At 44.1% G+C, this 21,675-nt stretch overlaps 1 protein-coding gene across 5 annotated transcripts in view; it reads right to left on the bottom strand.

Moving 5' to 3' along the window:
* Positions 1-406: 406 nt before the first annotated feature.
* The window catches only part of LOC147886760 (extra-large guanine nucleotide-binding protein 3-like), a 69,663-nt gene continuing 48,394 nt past the window's right edge, over positions 407-21,675 (bottom strand). The window contains exons 8-10 of one of the 5 annotated variants that reach the window (XR_015543351.1): positions 14,518-15,121; positions 14,222-14,297; positions 407-902 (exon numbers count right to left, since the gene is read on the bottom strand). Coding sequence is in view for 2 of the 5 variants with exons in the window: in XM_087395962.1 (XP_087252088.1) it covers positions 14,524-15,121 (598 nt within the window). In the remaining 3 variants the exon portion in view is untranslated. Of the gene's footprint in view, positions 903-13,941; positions 14,327-14,510; positions 15,122-21,675 lie in introns of those variants that run through there. The other 4 variants (XR_015543350.1, XR_015543352.1, XM_087395962.1 and 1 more) reach the window with 4 other exon arrangements.

Genomic DNA, 21,675 nt, shown 5'->3' on the forward strand with positions numbered 1-21,675 from the left:
ATATACTCAGTAACACAAGAACATAGATTGTAAACTAAGATAAAAGGATAGGTGTGGTGTAGATTGCGTCCTTTATTCCGATTGTTAAGAGCACCTAAGAAAATCCCTCACTATATTTGTCTCACTAGAAACTCTACACCCTTAAATGTCTATCAAATGCAAATTATTGAAACGGCCTTGGGCATCATGAAGATGTGTTGCAAAAGGCATATGTGAATTCAAAAAGGAAGCTACCAAGCATTGCTTTCTTTTCACACATCTTAGCTACCTGCTACTAGACCTACCAAATGTCTGCCCCTCAAAATCACAGCACAAAGCAAGCATGTCATACGAAATATCAACATGGTCGGTTTAGCTTAAACTTATGCCAAGCCTTCACAAAAAGAGCAGCACACTTCGTCCAACATGCACGGTATACTAAATCCCTCGGAGAATAGCAGCTTCTACCCAAAGAGGGAAATTAATGAAGCAATTGAAAGAATTGAGAGGCAATCCATCTATTTAGCACTAACAGCTTGTCACAATGGAAACTTCCAGCCGGCTATATTATACAAAGCAAGATTGAACACATCAAATCCTAGACACATCTACAATGAGATGTCTGCATGTGAGCAGATGGAACGTAGAAGTACGCCTGCAGTAAGGAAACTACGAAAAAAAAGGAAAGTAATCGATTGAAGGACAAGCTAATCCTTACAAAATTAGGTTTAGCATTCAGTGGATTGATAACATAAACAGCACAGCAATGAGTGCTAGCTGCAAGAATCAAAGACTGGATGTACACTATGATGTTGCTACACTTCTGGAGATCATGTTCTCTAATCTAACAAGCTTTAGTAAACTTTCGCATGTATTTTTTCAACTTTCTCCAATCAAAATTCACCAGTATAATTTGTCGTGTCCTGCAAAATCTCACAAACATCGTAGCATAATTTGAATGCTCATATGAAGGGCTATGCATCAGCTATAAAAGCTGAAGTTTTAACTTCCATTTACGTTCGCTATGACTAGGTTTGGCACTCCAGTATTGCTGGAATGGACATCTTAAGTCATCACTGTCGTATGCATAATCCTACAAACTTATCGTACATTGTCAAAACAACCCTCTTTCATCTCTTGTTCAAAATTAAGGCACACACACACACACATCCAGGAACATGCCCAAGCTCAACCTTTAAAAGCAACCCCTCAGTTTCAATCTCAAGCCATTCACCCACAAGGTTTAAAACCATAAATCCATCACAGGTAGCAGAAGTCTCACAAATACATATCCATAAAAACATACCAATTGAGCATTCATCTATAAAAAGATCATATTGAGTTCCTGTCAGCATTATTGATGTGAATAACGGACTCACCCAGGACAAGGCTAGCATAAAAAAAGAAGGCTTAGACATGCTATGATGGCCTGTAAAAACTAAAATAATCCAATGTCTCTCTCAAAAGATAGATTGGTGGCAGAGTTACCACAAAATGCATTTTGTATAGTAGAAATGCCTTGAAACATTTCTATGAAGCCCTAGAAATGGTTACGAGAAATGCCAAAACCCCAACTACCCAAAAAAAGCTTCAAACTTGGAGAGAGAGAGAGAGATAAAGAGAGAGAGAGAGAGAGAGAGAGAAGGGGATTTGTGTGTGGGGGGGGGGGTATTTGCAGGACAAGGACAAGGAAATTGCAGGAGTAAAAAAGCGGGAGAAAGCTAAGCTTTTCAGTGCCCAGCGCAGTTCAGACTCTCCTGATTCTCCTTAACTCACAGCTCAACTGATGCTTAACTCACAGCTCAACCGATGGCCTGAACGGAGATGAGAGCAGGAGATCTGATACAGATTCTATCTTTAACAAACTTTCTTGGAACAAGAAAAGGATCACAGCAGTTGGCATAGAGACACTTGGAAAAGCACAAGCAAGATTGGTCCTCAGCACTACTCTCTTCAGGTTGACCTACTCATGAAAGCGAATTCAGTAGCTAAGAATAAGATTTGGGCACATTAACAAGTGCAAAAGTTGAGATGACTCTCAGATGAGCCAATGTATTTACCTGCTGTCTTTAGGCTTCAAGCAGCCTTGATCAAGCTTCCATCTACAAAAACCCCCACAGAGGATTATCTAATCTAAGTTTTCTTCAGAGTTTTGTGAGACCGGATTGGACCTTACGTTCTTCGAGGTCGGTGAGAGGCATGCTGTGTGCAGGACATACCATCTTAAAGCCTCACAACCATACTTGCCACAGCTTCAATGTAGAAAACTGATTTTCCCCCAAAGAAGAGAATCTTCTATCACAAACTTGAGAAAACGATACGGAACAGTAATCCATGGGATGCTTTACTAAAATCAAAAGGGAAGCTGGATGCTATGCAGGCCAACACAGACCTGGTCATGAAACGAGAGAGTGGTCCAAATCCAGTCCCCTCTTGAAAGGGGCAGTAGTTCCTCCCCGATCTCATACTGCGAGAGAGAGAAAAAAAAAAGAAGTATTAATGTCCGCGGGAGGCCTCGCAGGCCTATGGGACAAAGTGCGTAAAAAAAGTAGACTCATACAAGCCTCAGTGGACTGGAGCAAAGGGCCGGCTAGGGCCCTTGCTGAGTACTAATCTATGCTAGCAAATCATAACCATAATCAGAACCAGTCAAGCACAAGTTGAATCAAGTCGATCTCGGAGCTGAGACTCGGAAATCGAAGCCCAGCACAATGATGGCTCTCTGGTGCGCTCTGAAAATATCTCTTATCTGCGTCTGGAGAGAGAGAGAGAGAAAAGAAAGAAAGAAAGATATATTAACGTCCACGGGAGACCTCGCGAGCCTATGGGACAAAGCGCACAGAAAAGCGAACTCATACAAGCCTCAATGGGCTGAAGCAAAGGGTACGCTAGGACCCTTGCACTAATCTATGCTAACAGAATCATAATCATATCATATCAATCAATCTATCCAAGCGCTGGGACAAAACCGAAGCCTGGTACAGTGATGGCTCTCTAGTGGGCTGCGAAAATATCTGCGTCTGTCGAGCTGTCTCAAGCTGTGGCGGGGGGCACGGTCTCCTCGCTCTCTGGACTCTCTCGGCTATGTCTAGAGTGATCCCTCGTCTCTGTCGGTCTCCTCTGAGGAAAGCTGTGATAGGTCGGACCTCAATAGAGTGTACTCTGGGGGCTCTCTGTCGCACATGTGGCCTCTGCGTCCCTCTCTCGACGATACTGTGCCGGCTGCTCATCCAGACGGCTCTCATATCGACTAGCTCCTCTTCCTCCACTCCACTATGTGCGGGGGCTGACTCAAAAGTATAGAAGTCTGTGACGTGCCGCTGTGCCCGATCACCCTCTATGTCCTGTAGTGGTCTGACTAACCCCTGCTGCTCTCTGATCTGTCGTAGAAGCGCCTCCCTGTGTCACCGCATCTCCATCAGATAGAGTCCGATACAGACCTAGTCATGGAAATGGATCAATCGTGACAAAGGACCGAAGCCATTCCCCTCTAGGTAGAGACAGTGGTAGCCTCCTCGAATCTCATAGTAGGCTGGACAAACACAAAGGAAATGCTCCTCTGTCTCAACCGCCCCCAACGTACATAATAGCGTGCAGATCCGCTGCTCTCTAGGTATACCCGCTGCGCTGCTCTCTAGGTATACCCGCTGCTCTCCCTGTCTCAATGCTCAGCTGATGGGATGAAACCCGCATCTAACCAATGGCAATCCTCAGTGCATGAGATACTCCTTTATCCTCGAGATACTGGGGTCTGACCCTCCTCTGATACTCGTAGGAAGTGGTCGCGATAGAGCTGGGTCTTGGTGGGGAGTTCCTGATCCTCCCCCAAGTCCGGGATGTGTGAAGCTAGAGGAGGTCTAACCGTATGATACAGTTGATCTCATCTTGCAGGATCAACTCAAGAGGTGCATCCATGTTGTACTGAAAGGAGGAAAGCCTATCCATATGGATACCGTGCCTAGAAAGCTATGTAGATATGCGTGCATACCATATGTCTGCCCCACTCTCTGCGAGTCATCTGGATGACTATAGGGCCAATCTCGGAAGTCTCCAATGGGGTAAGTTCCACACCCTATGGATGAAAGTCACTGTCTGAAAGATGGCATCAACCTGGAGAAGTGTCATGGCAAACTCTGCCTGTACTATCTCATGTGGAACTAAGGGCTTACATCGGATCATCCTGGATCCCATCGTCACCTGTAGCCACTCAAAGTTCCTCCAATCTGTCCTCGGAAGATCGCACCCCCAAAAAGGTGCTACATACATGACAGTCGGTCGCACTAGTGTGTCGAAAAGCTAGCCCTTTGTTGGTGGATCCTCGAAGTGCACCTGAAAACACTGCCGCTCTAGTCTAGCCAAAGCACTACGCCCTCGTGTGAGTCGTGCTTGGGCTGCATGTTTCATCGTGAAGATGGGTCCTGTGAAGATTGCTCCCAGATTTGTGTATGACTGCACTATCTCCATTGGTTCACCACGATAGGTGAAAGTGAGTCGGTTAGTCACTGCTCTTGAGGTGTTGAAGATCATAACCTTAGTTTTTCCAAGGTCGACCGTTAGATATCTCTCTCTGCAAAACACCTCTAAGGCCACTAGATCTCTCTGTAGCCCCTCCGCTAAAGAGGATAAGAGGACTATATCATCAGCATATAACAATATCTGTATGAGGAGATCCCCTAGTGATGAGCCCTCACCACCTATGCGATCTATGAAAGATGTGATCTCATCAATGTAGAGTCCAAAAAGAGTCGATGAGAGAGGGCAGCTCTGCTTCACCCCAATCGTGCTCTCGATCCACTCCGATAGGCCGCCTGGGGCACGGACCCTGCCTCTGACTGACTCATATAAGCTCATCACACCCCAAATCAGTATCTCTGGAATCTGCATCTCCTGTAGTCTCTTGATCATGCGGGATCGTGGAACAGTGTCGAAAACCTTTCGAAAGTCTACGAAGCATGTGTAGACTTTCTGATGTCTGGACCTCGCCTCCTCAATGATAGCCCTCAGAGTAAAAATGTGGTCCAGAGTAGAGTGCTACCTCTTGAATCCTGCCTACCCTAGTGCTCGTTGCCCCCGTGCCTCTGTGTGACTACTAATCTCTCTCTCTAGCACCGATCCATAGATATTGGCCAGTGTGTGGCCAATCATGAGGGTACGATAGTTCCCGATGTCCATGGGTGGGGTCTCCTGCTTTATGTATCGGTACGATAGTAGTGGTGCTCCATGCTAGTGGGAAGCCGTGGCAAACTGCAAGGTTAAACATATGTGCAAGGATCGGTGCTAGGACCTCCTGCCCATGTGCGAAGTGCGTTCCGAAGGCCTTCGTGATCCTGTGCTTTCAAGTTGTGGAGCCGGCAAAGTGCAGCCCGCACATTCTGCGTAGTGAATAGATGACAAGTAGTGGGCCTGAGCATAGTGGACATGTCTGGCGGTATCTGCCTCGGGACATCATATAAGGAGCATGCATAGGTGTGCCACACGCCCGGATCGGTGATGGGGATGGGTGGCTTTCCCTCCGCGAGGAATCCCCACCCAGTGGTTGGGTCTCCTCCGCGAAATGGTCTGATGACCTCATCCATCCTATGTGTGAGGAAGGCTCATCTCTTGCGGCGTGTCAACCGCTGAAATATTCTGTGTGCCTCATGTGGCGTCAACTAACCCAAGGCTCGCTCCCGTGTGAGATGGGCTCGCATCTCTCTCCACTCATCATCAAACCAAGGGTTCTGAGGCATCTTCCCATCTCGTACCCGTGAAGATTGGGTCATAAGAAAGGATCTGGTGTCAGCATCCTGTATCACTGTGACAAGGGTAGCTGAGGCATGGGCGAGGTCTAGACCAGCCTCCAATAAGGCCGGAAGCTCTCTGGCTAAGTGGCACACATACACTGGATCAAGAGCACGGTCAAAGTGGATCTGGGTACGGGTAGTGGTAGGAACTCTCCCTATGCCTCGTGTAGTAACAAGAACATCAAAGGCCAAGTATGAGTGGTCAGCTCCAAGTTTGGGGGGGGGGGGGGGGGGTATGGTGAGGTCATGTATCCGTGAGACAAAAGCCAATGGGCCCAGTAGGCAGTCCACTGTGCTAGTCCCACCTCCATGTGGGAAGCATGTGAATCCCTCAGATGATGGCCATCTCTGAAGGCCATTCTAGATGATGAGGTCGTGGACAACTCCCAACTCAAGCAGGTGTTGCCCGTATGCTCTCACATGCGAAGTGCAAAGAGTCTCTGAATCCCAAGTTCTACTGCATCTAACTCTGGCAATCTCTCTCATATGTGAAGTCCCCCAGAAGTAGGGTGTCTCCCTGTCTGGAGAACTCTATGATATCCTCATGTATCGTCTCATAAGGGCTGTGTCCCTCTATAGTGACATCATGGGCATATGATGACGTGTGCGGAGGGAAATAGCATACTACAATGAAGATAGGTCGAGCATCTAGTGGCTGCACTCATATCCACATGTGGCGTGCATGTTCCTCTCTCCGTACCACAGATATGAGTGGCCTCAAGTGTGTTCTGAAAAGGACAGCTACACCTCCAGAGCCTCGTACCCTACTATCTCTCCTTATTTCTTTCCTATGAGCAGACTCCCAGGTGTATCCTGTCACTGTGGGCAGCCCTCTCTCTTGGCTCTCATGTGTCTCAGTGTAGAAGACCGATGGGTCTATGAGACTGATAGAAAACTAATACAACAAGCAGAAAGGGTGGAGCTACTAAACGAGCATCATCACCCATGCTGACCGCTAAGTGCTAAGTAGTACATAGTCATATCATCAGTAATAGCATCATCATCATCATCATCATCATCATCATCATCCTCCTCATCATCATCATCATCTTCTAGTCAATCACCATCAATAGCCATCAAGGCTGGCTGGCTCTGGTCAATGCAATGCGCCCCCACAAGGGTATATGTGTGTCAGAAAAGTACTAATATGTATCCAGTGATGGAGCGTTGGCGATTGTCTGTAGGTGCTGCCCGTCTCGATCTCCTAGCAATAACTCTACTCCTAACCACGGCTATCGTAACCCCTGTGGTCGTGTCCCATGGCTGAACATGGATGGGAGGTCGCTCAATGTGATATGCATATCTATCCACTGACAAGTGCGGCGTGTCTCAGGATCTCGATCTCTGATGCGCCTGCTATCAGTGGTTGCGAGGCTCGTGTGATCTAACTAGAAGAACTTCGTGATCCTGATCTGAGAAGGATCATCCATATGCCTGATGATTGTCTCTGCGTCTTGAGTAAGTGCTCCTTGTGGCGGACCGCCTCAATGAAGGCAAAGACTCGCGAGACATCCCTGGTCTTGGCATGAGAGAAGTGTGGATAGTGGCCCAAAACCAGCCCTAAAAAGGCAATGGTATTGACCGTGGATCTCGTAGTACACAGGGAATCTGAATGCGAAGTGCTCCTCTGACTCCACCTCCTGTCGATCACATATATGCATAGGCATCCTCCCTGGGTAACCCCTTTGCTCGTCCGCTCTTGATGCGGAGTCAATGTGATGAGACTCGAAACTATCTGATAGAGATCCTCAGTGAGTGTGGCAAGTGGATCTAAGTGTACTTTGATGGCACAATGAAGCCCTCCTCAGAGATGCAGGCAGTAGACTCTGTAGAAACTAAGCTTCACTGGAAGCTCCCTCGGCTCCAACTAGGTCCTGAATGTGTGCAACTCTATTAGATCCTCTTGAACGACCTAGTTGACCTCATGGTATCCTAGCGGGATAGATGGAGCGTCCAGGCAGCCTCTCTATGTGAAGCCCTAATCTCTCGAACCACCTACGGGTCTGGGCATACCAACTTCTCTCATCCGACTGTTTGCGAGATCCATGGATGAAGACAAAGCCAACCATGGCAACCTACGCCGCTTCGTTGTACTGGACCCGTACTATCTGACGCAGTGTAGATAGGTAATGGTCTGAAATGCCGCATCTAGCTACAGTGGAGACACGCCGAACTCAGCTTAAATGTATATGATGTGGCACGGATGGCTTGCCTCGAATCATCCGTGAGAGCAAGAGGATCTATAGTCGCTCTACCCAAGCCCACTCTATGTCTAAGAGATCCGACGCCCAACAGGGGCTACCGTACATGCCTGCTAGTCGAACCAAGGAGTCAAAGAGAAGAGCCTTGGCCTGCATGTCCTGAAAGTGAGAGTGGAAGCACAGTCTCTCCAAGCAAGCAAGTGAGAAATACCCCCTACTCAAACGGGCTTGCCTCAGACAGTAGAAGAAGAGTCTATTTTTTCTAAGCTGGAAAAGCAGTGGACAGATTTTCTTTTTCACTTTAAGGAATGTTTTTCTAACTCTCCTCCAAAGAAGTTGCCCCCTGAAAGGCCAGAAGACCATAATCCCTGGTAGCAGCCCACCTAACAGACCTCCTTAAAAGGTCAGTACAGCCCAGCAAGAAGAAATTATGAATCACGTCAAGGACCTATTGGAAAAGGAGCTGATTCAGCCCAGCTCTTCACCCTCAATAAAATCACAATTAAGAACAGATTCCCTATACTCAATATAGATGATATTTTGGATAGGTTACAGGAATCCGGAATGTTCAGCCACATTGATCTGAAGAGTGGTCAATGCCAAGAAAAGCGATTTTTTCATGCATGAAATCCATTTTCTCGGACACATCGTTTCCAAGGATGGAGTTAGGATGGAACCCACCAAAGTAGAGGCTATCTGGAATTGGCCACAGCTGAAGATTTTTGGGCTTGTGCTCGTACTATAGAAGATTTATCCAATATTTTGCAGAGATTGCAACACCACTCCATGCCTTGCAGAAGAAAGGGGTCACTTTCAGATGGGGTACCACAGAGGTTGCAATTTGAGAAGCTGAAAGAGAAGCTCTGCTCTGATCTTGCTATCATATTGCCCGATCTTCGCAAGCCCTTCGCTGTCCAAGCTGATGCATGTGGGAACAGCATAGGCGAGTACTTATGCAGGACAGTAGAGCAGTGGCATACGAGGGTAGAGTGCTCCAGCACACTGAAATGAATTTTGGCATCTACGAGAAAGAGATGTTGGCTGTCATACATGCTCTTTCGACCTCGAAGCATTATCTTTTAGTTGCTGATTTTTATGTTCAGACCGATCACCAATCCTTGCGGTACTTTCTCACTCAAAGAAAGCTGTCCGAGAAGCACATGAGGTGGGCCAACCTTTTTCCTATGTTTTATTTTCAGATTGTGCATGTGCTTGGAAAGAAGAATGCGGTTGCAGATGCACTTTCCCGAAAGCCCACCCCAGATGCAGTGTCCATTAAGCCGCAAGTTTCAGCCGTTACCATTGCATATCATGATGAGCTTGATGCCAGGAAGGATCAATATTGATTTTGCACGCATTTATGATCGGTTGGTCGAGGGCCAGAGGCATGAGCACTATACTCTCAAGGAGGGTTTTCTAATGATGCATGGTAGATTGTGTGTCACGCGCCAGTTGAGGCCAAAAGTTGTAACCGAGAATCATGCTCCACCTTATGCAGGACACAGAGGATTTGATGCCACCATCAAAGCTGTGGAGCATTATTTCTTTTGGCCGACATTGAGAAGGGATGTCAAGACATGCATCACCTGCCAGAAGGTGAAATATGACTGACAGAAGCCGATTGGACTGCTACAGCCTTTACCCATTCCCGATCGACCCCGGCAGAGCATTGCCATGGATTTCATCTTCGATCTTCCACGCACATCATCGGGACATGATGGGATATGGACCATTATTTCCAGATTCAACAAGCAAGCCCACTTTATTCCCGTACGGAAGAAGATTACAGAAGACCAGATGGCGTGACTTTTTATGTCTCATGTGTTCAAACATCATGGGATGCCTCAATCGATTATTAGTGATCGAGACCCAGTCTTTTCTGGAGAGGTATCTTTGAGAATATGGGTACCACGCTGAATTTCTCATCCTCTTTCTTGAATCTGATGGACAGTTAGAAGAAGCCAACTCCACTACCCTTGATCTTCTCAAGTGTTATGTTTCGGATCAGTAATCCAAATGGGAGCAATTTCTGCCACTTGTTGAGTTTGCGTACAACACTATACACTCATCTACACAGAAAGCACCCTTCGAATTTGTGGCAGAAGAACGGAAGGTACCTCCCATTCTGCATACGAAAGAGAAGATTTTTGAAGCGGACAGATTTGTGGAAGTCTGGATGTTCCCTATCAGAGGTCGAAAAGGAGAAGCACCAACAGGCTGCAAATAAACATCGCCATGAGCTGCTCTTGAAAGGGGGTGATTGGGTGCTAGTGCGTTTCCAAAAAGCGCGACTCAGGAAGATGAAAGGCAAGGACAAAGTGTACAAAAAGCTGCATATGAGATATTACGGTCCTTTCTAGGTTTTTGAAAGGATTAATTATGTAGCTTACAGGCTGAAGCTACCTGAAATTGGACGATACACAATGCCTTTCATGTGAGTTTACTAAAGCCTTTCCATGGCGATGTGCCTGCTGACCTGCTTCATGAGGATCAGCCCGAGGTTGAAGAGTTGGATGAGATCTTGGTTCCGGAATAGATTTTGGCACATATGGAAAGTAAAGTAAGAGGTAAAGTTTCTCGTCGCTACCTAGTGAAGTTCAAGAACTATTCTGCACTGGAAGCGAAGCGGATGGAGGAGAGTGATCTAGCAAAGTCACCTCGGATTTTGCTCTACTTAGACGCATTTTAGCTTGAGCCCACTACGGTGAAGGCTCCTACACGTTCAGCAGAGCAGATCTCGAGCATTGCCTAGTGCTCGAGAGGAGGGTAGGGCCTCCACTTCCTTGATACAAACTGCTCATGTAATTGGAGATCGCTTGATGACACCGATTGTCTCACCCGAGATGCTACTTTCTGATAGTATTTCTGTCGTGAGGTCTCCATGATGGGTGTTCACGCAACTCCACACAGAGGATGCATTGATGTATGGATGGACTCTCAAGCTCTCCTAGCCCATATTATCATTGCAGGTTGGATCTTACAGATGATGTATATTCTAGTATGGGCTATTTCTGCCTATTTTCATTATTCTTTATTTTTTTGTTAGTAGCAACCTATGTAGTTTGCTGTCTTAAGAGGAGGGCAGCCTTGATACAAACTGCTCATGTAATTGGAGATCGCTTGATGACACCAATTGTCTCACCCAAGATGCTGCTTTCTGATAGTCTTTATGTCGTGAGGTCTCCATGATGGGTGTTCACGAAACTCCACACAGAGGATGCATTGATGTATGGATGGACTCCCAAGCTCTCCTATTATCATTGCAGGTTGGATCTTACAGATGATGTATATTCTGGAATGGGCTATTTCTGCCTATTTTCCTTATTCTTTATTTTTTTGTAAGTTGTCAGAAACAACCTATGTAGTTTGCTGTCTTAAGAGGAGGATATGTCACAAGGACATGAAAAGTCTAATGTATCTCAACCCATGGATAATCCGAGGTTAAATGTGACTAAGTCAAGTAATAGTTTGGCCGTGAGGGACTAGCTAGAGCAAGTGCAAACTTCCTAGAAGTTCCTAGGGGCAAATACTAGGTGTACCCACTAGGTCCTAGGGGCAAGGCAATGGCATTAAAGAGGAGTCTTAAAGTTTGGCCCAAGTACAACCAACGTTGTCCTTGGTATTGTGGTTAGGACTTTAGTGAAGGGCCAAATGGCATGCATGTGAATGCATGTGCTCCCCCCAACCTACCATCTCTCTCTCACCCTCACCCTCTTGGAGGATCCCAGAGCCGCAAAAGGAGTCTAGAGCAGATTTTCAAGCCAGCTGAACACCTTTCCACGCACTTTGTTGTTGGTTGGTTGCTCCTGCACTCGCATTTTCTTGCTGCTACTTCCATTTTTGCTCCTACACACAGGTCGAACCAATCCGTACAGTGCATGGATTGCAAGCGCACGCATCCCAATGCTCCAATTCGGAGCTGTGCGGCTGTCGTATGGACTATACGGACTTCTGGGGTACTTTCAATGCTGGCATACTTCTCGAGGAGGTTCTAGCGTGCAGTTCGAAGAAGACACGCTTCCCGATTATGTTTTTCTAGTACGGATCCCAAGGCGTACACTTGGAGGCAGATCGGCTGGCTACCACGCTTTCTTGTCAGTCTTCCGCTCTCTTTCTCTCTCATTTTCTCTTAAGCCGTAGGCTAGAAGACATCTATACCTTGCTAGGAGCATGGATAGGGGATAGGTGCGAGAGTAGAGCTCGCCCCTCTTCCACAGACAATGGGTACATGGTTATTGTCTTCTTTTTTATTGTCTTTTCCTATGTTTGAAGCTGTTGCAGTGCATTTCGTGTTTAAAGTCCTTTCTGGTTCCCACAGGCTTAAGCAAGCACTCAGAAGCAAGGATGTGCTTGAGAAAGGCCAGTGGACAGTGTTGATGCATGTGAAAGCCTTGAGGCTGCTCTGATGCTTTCAGTTGGGTTAAAACAGAAGTGGATGCCTAAGATTGCCTTGCCAGTTGGATCCTAGTGGTACACGGTGGAATAGATGCCCAGAAGATAGTCAGAGGAATTGCGAGAGGAACAGTGCAGGGATGAGCCCCTGGTGTAAAGCATTTCTCCATTCAGAAAAATTAAATAAATACTGAAAGGGGCACCAAGGCATTTGGGACCAGTGGGTGTCTTGTGTACTGTTTTCTTTGAGCAGGGACATTCTAGCCTCCACACTGTTGTTATTCAGTTTATTTCTAAGTGAAATTAAGTAAAAGTGTTTGGTGTGATGCACTGTGGCTGTATTTGAGGCATTTGACAGTTTAGCAGAGGTTCACTGCCCTTTGGTTACCTGAAGGCTGGTTACACTCAGCCTCTAACTCAAAGTTGGCACCTGCTTAGCTGCAACCTTGCAGACTGATTACGTTTTTGGTCATAACTCCTACCTCCAAAGGCCATGTCTTTCACTGTTTGTTCCAACACATTCACCTTGCAACCCACTTTCATCCTATATAAGAGTTGCTACTCTTTTTCTAGAATGGAAGTAGAGGTCTTCTAGTTGCTTTTGACCTGGCCTAGTGCCTGCAAACTGCTGTGGGTTGAAGATAAACTGTAAATTTAGAGTTGCACACATGTACTTTAGCATTGCTTTTTAATTGGTTGATGTTCTAACCTCTTCTAATCTTGTCAGGATCTCCTTCCTACAAATATTTTGCACATAGCTGGACTGTTCTTTTTGTTTGATGTCCACTTTTGGATTTTTTTGAGGACCAACGGACACTCGTGACATTGTTCTTTGGATCCTTCTTAGAGTCATTATGTCCAAGGTCATAAACCCATATCTCTCTATTTTGTAATAAAGTTACAAGTATTCTAGGAATGGGTTAGGATGGGGTCACTAATCCTAGTGAGGGGATACAGCTTCTTTTGCACCCAATCAGTCTTGTGTGTTTCCTTTTGTTTCTGGTTTCATTTCAGCTTATGCTTGAATGATATACAGAAAATCTATGATTCGCACCCATCAGTTTGGTGCTTTTCCTTCCTTGTTTTGTATTTTCATTTCAGCTTAGGCTTTAATGATGTGTAGAAAATCCATATGAAATTCATGTTGATTATGAGGATGGCTATGGGAACGATGTATTATAAATTTACTTTCCGCTCTTGAAATAAATTCCAGATTTTATTGTGACATTTTGTGTTGAGATCTTACGAACTATTGAAATTCATCGGGCTTTTCCCTAATTTGCACAACTCTAACAAGTTACAAAGACTCCTCCATGACCTACTTCAAGCAGATTTCAAACATCATCTTATGTCCAAATTTTCCATATCCAAGATTTACTACATATTGCAGCAGTTGAATGTTTCATAGATGTTCTCAAACATTGACCTCACGAGTGTACATTGTACCATCAGATCAAGGTCCACAAAGGTTGATATACCAAAGACAGCTTTTGGACCAGAAAACCAATTCGAATATGTGGTCCTGATTTTTTCTTTTATTTCCTTGATAACATTTTGTGTTTTCATGAAATAACAAGGAACATAAGTAAGGTTTGAACAAGGTTTTACAGCTGTTGCAGCAAAATAAAACTGTACATCAAGCAAAACAATCCAAGTTTCCTATCAATGAGGTAAGCACATAGGCTATATTCTGGATGCAACCAGTCTCCACACTACTTGGCAAGATCATGGAGGCCAAAGAGTGGGAAATTCCCACAAACGCACAAAAATTAAAATTTCAGACGTTTATGGGCATTGCCAAGCATAACATGAGCATGTCAAGAGATCTCTCAAAGAGTACAGTGCCATGTGCAGATGTGGAGTCACCTGATAGTGATGACCAAGGAAGCAATTGATTTAATCAAGAGGATGGTCACCACCACACCATGCCTAGTTCTTGCTCCTGTTTTCAATCATTACAGATGTCAATACCTGTCAACATCAGAGGGCGTACTTTAGCAGGGCAGACACCCATAGCTTCTAGTCTTCCCACCATCGCCTGTTTTTTTAATGGTAGTCCTTAATATATATGCCTTTTACCTATTTCAAGCACAGAAAACCATTTATGCATGCATATATATATATATATATATTACGAGCTACATATTAAATAAAGCATGTACCTCATCTTATTGACCATTAGACCGTACAATTGCTGAGAAGGAGCTTATGTCTGAGCTATAAATGGAATCTTCATGCATATTCCAAAAGGTAGATGCTTTGTTCTCCTCCCATTTCAGAATCTCCTTCACATACTGAAAGGCAGCACTCACAGTAGACCTATCACGTGCCCTCAACTGAAATGTGTACAGCTTGCGACCAGTTGTATTGATGCTTTCAAAGTGTTTCTTGAACTTGTGAGCTATGTATGTATATGCTTGCTGTGCTAATGTTTGTGGCGTATTGTTGGATGCCCGTACAGGATCAAAGTCCAAAAACCACTCACAAGTTTTGAGAGGCACAGAATGTACTTTTTCCTCAAAAGAATCATATTTGTTCAACAGTAGGACGAACGGAGTATCTCGAAAACAGGGATGTTTCAGGATATTTTCAAACAGCTCTCGACTCAGCAACATTTTATTTTGAAGAGGAGTACTTCCATCAGTCCACATTAGGTCATATTCATCAATAGCCACACAGAAGATGACAGCCCGTACATCTTCAAACATTTCCAACCATTTACATCCTTCGGTCATGCCCTTTGCATTTATTCTTATGAGATGATACCTGCATGAACGTCAAGTAATTCAGAAAAATGAAGCACTTAAACTAATTAAAGAATTTTTAGAATAGGAAACAGTACACAAACAGTATTGCAAGAAGGAGAACATGCACAAAGGCAATTAAAAGTGAAAAACACCACTCAGAGGTGGAAATATCATTCGAGAGAGAATCGAGAAACTAGAAAAATCCATGTGACTATCAACATCATAGATAGGGTAAGACTTGCCAAATATTTACTTCAGCATCATATAAGGTAGCTTGAAAGCACCTTAAGGTAGCCTGCAAGTGAAAAATAACATCCTTCTGAAAATTTGCTGGACATGTGGAATAAAAACCAGGCTGGGCTCACAACTTAACAGAAGATCTTTTTCAAAATCAAAAAATTCCAACAATTAGAACCAGTTCTCTTTAAACCAAAATTAATATGTGTTTTTAGACTTCTGCAAAATGAAAGAATCACAACTCTTCCAAGCAGGAGTTGCTGCTTAGTCAGGGAAACAATCATGAATGGTGCTTCTCCTGCCCCTTGGTCATCAATTTAAGCCTTTAACTAATCTGTCTCCTATTGAAAGCCAAAAGTACCTCTTTTGGTTAACAACCTGTTCGGGGGAACGTTATATAAACAGTAACATTCTTATAACCTAGATAACTTTGAATTGACTCTAAAAATCACGGTGACTTCAGAGGAGAGTCATGTCATGTTTGATCGCCCTTGAGAAGGCACGTATTATCCCATGATGTAAAATTTGAAGATATGAGTACACCGTCTCCAGCGCATCTTAGTGAGGACGTTCCAGTGACGTAGCCGGATTCGATTCAGATGTTTGCAGATTTGGCAGAAGTAGCAAAGTATATGTCAGTAAAGGTGTGATGTCTCAAAGAAAAGCATGCCCTTAAGTCAACTTCTCTTCCACTGGGACATTCCTGCATGGTCCTCCTCTGTTAAATGTTCTTTGCCTCACAATATGACAATCATTTAAGCCTTCAATCTCAGTTCTCCTTCTGTGACCAGGCAGCATTGACAAAGACTCCCATGAACTCCAGTACATCTTTACAAGTTATAAACGTGTTACATGTTGTATACAACACGGCACTCCTGCTTTAGAAAATGTTCGGTGTCCTGGTTCCTCTTTATGCATGCCAACTGTCAACCAGTTTCCTTTATTGCCAATGTTTTAAAACATGATCCACAGCTGCTCTGTCCCTTCCAAAATGTATGATACTAGCTTTGAATTATCCCGGATAACCTTGGCACTATGTTTATCCATTTATAGATATACAATGCACACCTTGGGAGAGCATATGGCCCAATTAATCTAACTCACAAGTCATTAACTTTCTATTTGATGGACACCACCATTCTAGGCTCTCACATGCGAAGGACCACTTTGTGCCCTAGACTGGAATAACAGTTTCACTGACCTCATGCATTGCTTCTTGCAAGCAATCCATCTGCACAATTTAAATGGACATCTGGTAATAGATCTATGGCAATAAGATCTTACCAGTGCCCGATAGTTGAGAATGTGACTTAATAGGCCATGCTATTAGCAGAGGTGCAGGTCAATGAAAGTGCATCACCCTTCAACATTGTCAAGCTAGGACCTTCGAGCTTTTGTAAACATATAATAATCATCAGTCAAAGCCAATCTTGAGGGCAGCCAGCATGGCTACTCCATTGAAGGACTAAAGGCATAGCCAGCTTGAAGGACTAAAGGCATAGCCCAGTAAGTCCAACTTCAATTCTAGAGAAAGCTGCAGTCAATGTAAAGCCGTCTCAAGCTCCTTTTCCCTTCTTTGAGGCATTCCATGAATCAACACAGCTGAATTTCCTTCAGGCTTAGGAGGATCGGTTCCCTTGATGACTTTCCACATGCTATATTGCATAAGGACGAGGCATACCTTGGTCTGCCAACGCGTAAAGTTTGTACCAGAATTTCTCAATCTGAGAAGCAAGACGGGGAAGTTCCATTGGTGGAGACTGATACTAAGTCCGTGAACTTAAAGTGTCTTCCTCGGCATCAGATAGGGCACCTTCAATAGATGAAATGTCACTCATAGAAGATCAACTAATATGAGTGAATTTTATGCATTCAAAAGCAGATAAGGTGCTCCTAATATGTGCGATAGAACAGCACCAAGGAGGTTGTCCTATGGCAACAACGTTACTCCGTGGCAGCGATAGCCGATTCGTTTCAAGTAGAAGCCCAGAAAGAGCAGTATATTCAGGAAGCCAGTTGGCCCAGTCACAAGGAAATCACCTCCAAACCAGAGTCAACCAAATGGCTGACCAGTAATAAAAACAACCTTAGAAACCTTAAGGATAAGGCTAACAAAGACCTCCCACGTGTCATAAAGTTGAAGGTTGTGAAACCTTATTAAAGATTTTGGAATCTGGACGAGAAAAGAAACGTCCAATACATCGCAGAGAAAGAGATAGATCTTTGTAAGCAGAAATTCATGCAGCAGATGGAAAATTCAGCTATGAGAGAATCCTTCTAATAGCCAAACAGTAGAACAGCAGCAAAGGGGGCTACCAGTGCGGCAAATGGAGTATAATTGACCAAGTAGAATCTCAGTCCAATAGAGGCGACATAACAAAGAACTCTCCATGGACAATCGCAGAAATCTTCAGAAACAGCAATGTCTTTTTCAGCATGGCGGGAGGCAGCGTAGCGCTGTTGTCAAGGACTACCAGAGGAGCGTACAAGATTTGGGCGTCATCTCCAAGAGCGTGTGTGAAAGAGCTAAGAGAGCCAGTTTAGGAGCGGCATCTCTGCTAGAAGATTGTGGGTGCAGCATAGGAAAAAAAACACACATCGTTCAACTGAGTATAGGTCGTGAAAATCAGGAGACCACGAAGCTTTAGCTTTGCCATTTTCTTGATGATGGCTCCATTTCATGCGCAGTAATGCCAGTGATACCGGTGAACAAAGCTCGGCTAGATAGACTCCTCCTTCATGATCAACAGCAGCTCTCTGGAGCTGACGATCAAGTTGCATGTAAACATGGTTAAAAGGAGACAGGCACCTAGTGGGAGTGAGAGTCAAGAGTGAGTACACAAGTGGGCACACAAGCTGAGGCAATGAACTAGAATTTGATGATAGTCATAGATGCAAGTACACCCTCATTTTATAAGCTGAGAGGCCTTCTCTTTGACATCATAGGTGAGGTCATATGGACCTTCCACCTCAGACTCCTACTCAATCACAGCCACTACCACACATGACATGTGGCTCTAAACCTTTGACTCATTCCCATTGAGAGTCTAGTGAGGGACACTCACTCTAGGATTTCTCACACTATGGCTTCGATATCCAACATTAGTGGATATATTTTGTTTAATCAATGTGTCCTATATAAGCACAAAACAAATGACTCACCTTGGTTCGCATGACACCTCTAGAAAGTTGATCGATATGCCTTAGATAAGCACAACACAAATCACTCACCTTGGTCCACATGACATGTCTAGAAAATCAAAGTCATACAGAAAAATGAGTGTTCCTTTCCAAAGAATGTCACCTTGAATGAAACCATTTACGGCATCTAATCACTGAAGGCTAAGAATATTCTCAAAGCTAGGCAACTTTGGAGCACAACTGAGAGAAAAGCGAATTGATCAACAGAAAATGCCTCCGCTATGATGCGAGAAGCCACAAGGCTCGGATTCTCATAGATTTGTGCATTAAAAGCCTAGGGGTTAGTAGATTTGGAATATTGACCTAAAGCATTGAAAATGTTACAAACCACTTATGATGATGATGCATCCTTGGAAGAAAATTCTGGTTTTTTTAGTCCTTTGAGTAATTTATAGCTATGGCTAAGAATGATTATAGATGCAAAGCACAGACTTTGAGAACAGACAGAAAGGGGGAGCACATGTCAGACACCTTCAAACAATTCTTGAAGGAAAGAGATACTTGCATCAATGTGCAGCCCCGTATACAGCTCAACAAAATGACATTGCTGAGAGAAAGAAAAGCTCTCTGATGGAGATGGCTATCTAGATGCATGGTTAAAGGGAAGAGGTTGCCACACACGTTCTGGTTGGAGACAATAATGAGTGCAGCACATTTTCTGAACTGCCTCACCAAGGCCTTGAAAACTATTACACCATTTGATGCATGGTACAATAGAAAACCCATCTCCCAGTTGAGGAGGCATATGCACAGCCCGAAGACTAGCATTGGTGTGTTGTAAAGCGTGTTTTTATATATTTGCAGGGTACTGTCTCTTGGTCTATTCTATGCTAGGGGGAGTAACTCCGACTTGCATGCTTTACATGATTCAGATTGGGCTGGTGGTAGACATTCCACCAGCGGAAATTGTTTCTGTATTGATAGTTCATGCATTTCATGGTTGAGCAAGAAACAATCCATTGTGGCAACTTCATCTTGTGAAGATGAGTCTAGGGCAGCTTTCACAACTACATTTGAATGTGTATGGCTCACGATATTGATGGCAGATCTTCGTAGTGGTTTGCAGCCGTCTACTCCTATACTCACTAACAGTCAGAGCGTTATTATGGAGGCAAGGAATCCTGTGTTTCATGTACATACGAAGCATATTGAAATCTATTATCATTATGTCAGAGAGAGGTTACATGCAGGATTTGTCATGTTGACAGTCCTCTTGTACTCATTTTTGCAGTCTCGTTTGAGCTGAGCTCCACGTTTGTGAGCTCTCCACCTCCACAAACTCACACATTTGTGTATTCTCCAGCAGCCATAGCACAATGTGTCTCTCTATTTATTTTCTCGTCCAAGACATCAGCCCTGGGTGCGGAGCAAGGCAAGACCAAAGAGATAGCCAAGGGGGGAACCCAAAAAAAGGAAAATGTTTCTACTACAACAAACCAGAGAAACTCTGGCAAGGGTTCCAAGGAGGAGAAGACCAACATAGGAAAGAAGAAAGATCTCTGGAGAGGACAAGCAATCTGAAGTTCATGTGGCACACCTGAACAAGCTGCATATCCTTAGGATTAGAATTAGGCTATGGTTAGGGTTAGGGTTAGGGTTGGGATTGCTAGTTGGGGTAAAGGTTGGGATTGTCAAGGTTATAACCTAAGATCCTTTACATATTCAAGTATTGACGCTTCATTGTGGAATGCACTCTTGTCTCTTCCTTCTTGTTCTCGTGTCTTTCAACGTCAAGAAATTTGCCCATTCTTGACTTGTATTTTATCACGTTGTAATGTTGTGTAGTGACTTTAGATGATTTGCCACTAAGTCTGGTAACAACAAGCCATCTGATAGGTGCCCCCTTGCAGCAAAAATAGAAGTATGTATCAAATTGATCCCTTGCTTGAGAAATACAACAAGAGTTTATGTACTATTTTGATGGAAAAACTCACGGTCCTCATAGACTAACGTATGAATTTATTTATTTTTTGACAACGTGAACTTCTATGGACTCTTGAGTATGACCAGAATACATAGAGTTAAGAGAGGATCCTATGATTACCTCATCCTATGATAACCTCATGTAGAAAAGAAATGAGGCTATCATAACCAATCTTGACAGTGAAAGTGCCATGAAGGCCATGTGGTTGAATATGAGAAAAGTAAACCATAATCAACCTCGCATAGGCTCTTGCCCCAAGTGGCCATGAGGGTACCTATAATAACATGCCAAATCGTTGAAAGTGAGTGGGGGGCAATTGTGTAGGTGCTCTTTTTTCTTTTTCTTTTTTTGGCAAAGAAAGGAACCTTCTATTAATGCTTGAAAAACTTCATACAAAACATTGTGTAGGTGCTCTTTGAGGCCTCTATGCATCAAGATCTCAAATCTGCCATGCAATAAGACTAGCAATGATGGATTTTAAAACAGCATCTCCTGTACTTTTTAGTGCCAAAAATGTCTTAAATATGTCCCACATATACATGGCATGTTCAAATGATGCCTAACATGCAGAATTTCCAGTAATACTACCCTCGACCATGTTTCTTTGGGATAGAAACGTTTCGAAACGTTTCTTTCCCAAAGAAATGGGTTTTGTTGTGACTGTTCCAAAGGGAGGCCTCTTGAAACAAGACAGTGTCATCCACAAGCTCAATTTCAAGGAGTCCCTCACCATTCCACATGAGAAGACAAAGTTCCCTCATCGTATATCTCACGGCCGCTCTCTCGATCCATTTGAATACAAGGTCTACTCCCATCTTGGTATATTTCCATCACTGACCAAAATTCCATGCGATTTGTGCATGTTGATGAGTAACACCTGCCACAAGGTAAAAGTCTCTAAGGCTGCTATGAAGCATCATAGATGCCCTAAGGGAGGCCTCTTAAAATAGGATTGTGTCCTCCACGAGCTCATTGTCAAGAAGTTCCTCATTGTTTCAGATGGAAAGACCAAGTCTAGTAATCTGTGCCTTCGAGCAGAGGAAATGATTCTTCCCAAGACTCAAAGCCACCAGGTCATATGCATTCTTAAAGTCAAGCAAAAGAATGGGCGAGGGCAGATGACTCACCTTGGCCCATTTGATTGCTTGTCAACATGAGAAGATGTTATCAAAGATGCTCTTGCCTTGTACAAATCCCATATGAGTATTATA

This window comes from Dipteris shenzhenensis, chromosome 24 (genome assembly GCF_047967505.1).
Source record: "Dipteris shenzhenensis isolate YYH24624 ecotype China chromosome 24, Dip_SZ_1.0, whole genome shotgun sequence".
Taxonomy (NCBI): Eukaryota; Viridiplantae; Streptophyta; class Polypodiopsida; order Gleicheniales; family Dipteridaceae; genus Dipteris; species Dipteris shenzhenensis.